A 1,809-nucleotide genomic window follows, 5' to 3' on the forward strand; every position below is an offset into this window, starting at 1 on the left:
TTTTTGGAACATTCTAAAGCCTTTATTTAGCATCAGGTAGATTATTATTTCATTATAACACTTGTTAACTTCAAGAGAGCAATTAAAATAATTTACTGGCAGCTACCTAAGGCCCCTTGAAGCAGTATCTCAGTCTGGAGTTTGGTAGATAAATACTGTAAGATTAATGTACCCCAATTAAAGGGGCAAAGCTCTACTGTACAGTAGGTCTCCATACATATTTTAAGTACACAGGTGCCTTGCAAACTTGAAATGCACAAGACCTCCTTTTATATAATTTGATACTTATAATACATACACGAGTGCAACTTAATTTCTTTGGTGGCATTTGCCACTGGAAGTTGAAGCATTTAAAAAGGTTTGTCATGTAATGGTGATTAAAATCTATATTTCTAGGGCATTTTGTGAATTACTAGATTTTATACATATTTTCAGTTAAAATGTACAATTTAAACTTAATGACACTGATTACAGCAAATTATAAAGGGAAATTCAGAGCACTAAAATAAATAAATACTTTTCCAGTTTAATTCTTTAGAATTTTCAAATGGGGAATACCTACTCTGAATATTCAGGCATATTTTCTTTTTGGAGCTTGGAAGGGGTAAAATTGAGAGGATTAATATGAATAAAACCCTTCTTATCAATGGAGTCTTTACAAAATGACATAACCTCTACATTTGAGCACATAAACATTGTATAGGAGAATTCCAAACAATTTCAAAGTTATATCTAGAACATTTAAGCATGACAGCATAAAAATTTCAAAATAACTTGATTTGGTATTACTATATAATTCCATAAAGCTAAAGTTACATTTAGGTATAAACCTTCAGTAAATATGGCAATGGCAACCATAAAAAGCATACTCCCCCAGCAGTTCTTCTTACCTCTATATAAAATAGTATTCCAAATAAGTACATTTTATAGCAAAATTATGCATTTTTCCTAAGACTTTCGCTACCAATATCACCTAGGCCCTACTTTTGTTGGGTGAAATGCAAATTATCTCATGAGTAGGTTTTTCATTTTTAAAAGATGAGTAGAAACCAAGAGAAAAAATTTAAAAACATAGATTTAAGACTTATTTGTAGATTAAACACCCTGACTTTTCTTCATTTTAATAAATGTCAGGCAAATTGAAGTAGTTTCTGTCCCAGTAGCTGCCGGAGTAAATCCAGTCCTGTGCTCCATTGTAGGGATTAGGACCTTGATGGAACCACCTGTTTAAAGAGAAAGGACAAGATTTACAAAATCACAGGGCATCTGCTTGTTCACTAGCTTGTGGTATATTTCCCTATTGCAGCAATGTACTTCACTCTGTGAGTTAATGATTTTCAAAGAGATGCTGAAGAAGTGATGCTGTTTTTCTCTTTAGGGAACACGTCTGTAGAAGGGGTAATGATACCACGCAAAAGGGTTATGAATCTCCCACAGCATCTGGCAATACTAGATAGAAGCAAGGTCTTCTAATAGGGTTGTCAGAAACAATGTCTAACCAGTTCACCTTCTAGCCCCACTCTTTATCTTCCACTAGAAAGCATTCTTTTGCTTTAAGCAGCTAGGAATAAGGAAATGAACTTTTAGAACAACCTGTAAAGTGCCTGGTTTAGAGTAAATGCCCTCCAGACTCTTTTTTTTTTTTTATTTCAGCATATTATAGGGTACAGATGTTTAGGTTATGTGTGTTGCCCTTGGTTCCCCCCTCCCCAAATCCGTGTTTCAAATATGTCCATCCTTCGGGTAGTGTGCATTGCACTCCTTGTGTATACAAATACCCGTCCCCTCCTCCCTCCTCCCCCCTCCTCC

General features: G+C 35.0%; 1 protein-coding gene across 1 annotated transcript in view; it reads right to left on the reverse strand.

Moving 5' to 3' along the window:
* OSBPL1A (oxysterol binding protein-like 1A) overlaps positions 1-1,809 on the reverse strand; it is a 193,783-nt gene continuing 191,974 nt past the window's right edge. Inside the window, exon 27 of the mRNA XM_012641750.1 lies at positions 1-1,223. Coding sequence (XP_012497204.1) covers positions 1,121-1,223 — 103 coding nt within the window. The 3' untranslated portion in view covers positions 1-1,120. The remainder of the gene's footprint in view (positions 1,224-1,809) is intronic.

The sequence above is a fragment of the Propithecus coquereli genome, unplaced genomic scaffold, assembly GCF_000956105.1.
Source record: "Propithecus coquereli isolate 6110/MARCELLA unplaced genomic scaffold, Pcoq_1.0 Scaffold17, whole genome shotgun sequence".
Lineage (NCBI taxonomy): Eukaryota > Metazoa > Chordata > Mammalia > Primates > Indriidae > Propithecus > Propithecus coquereli.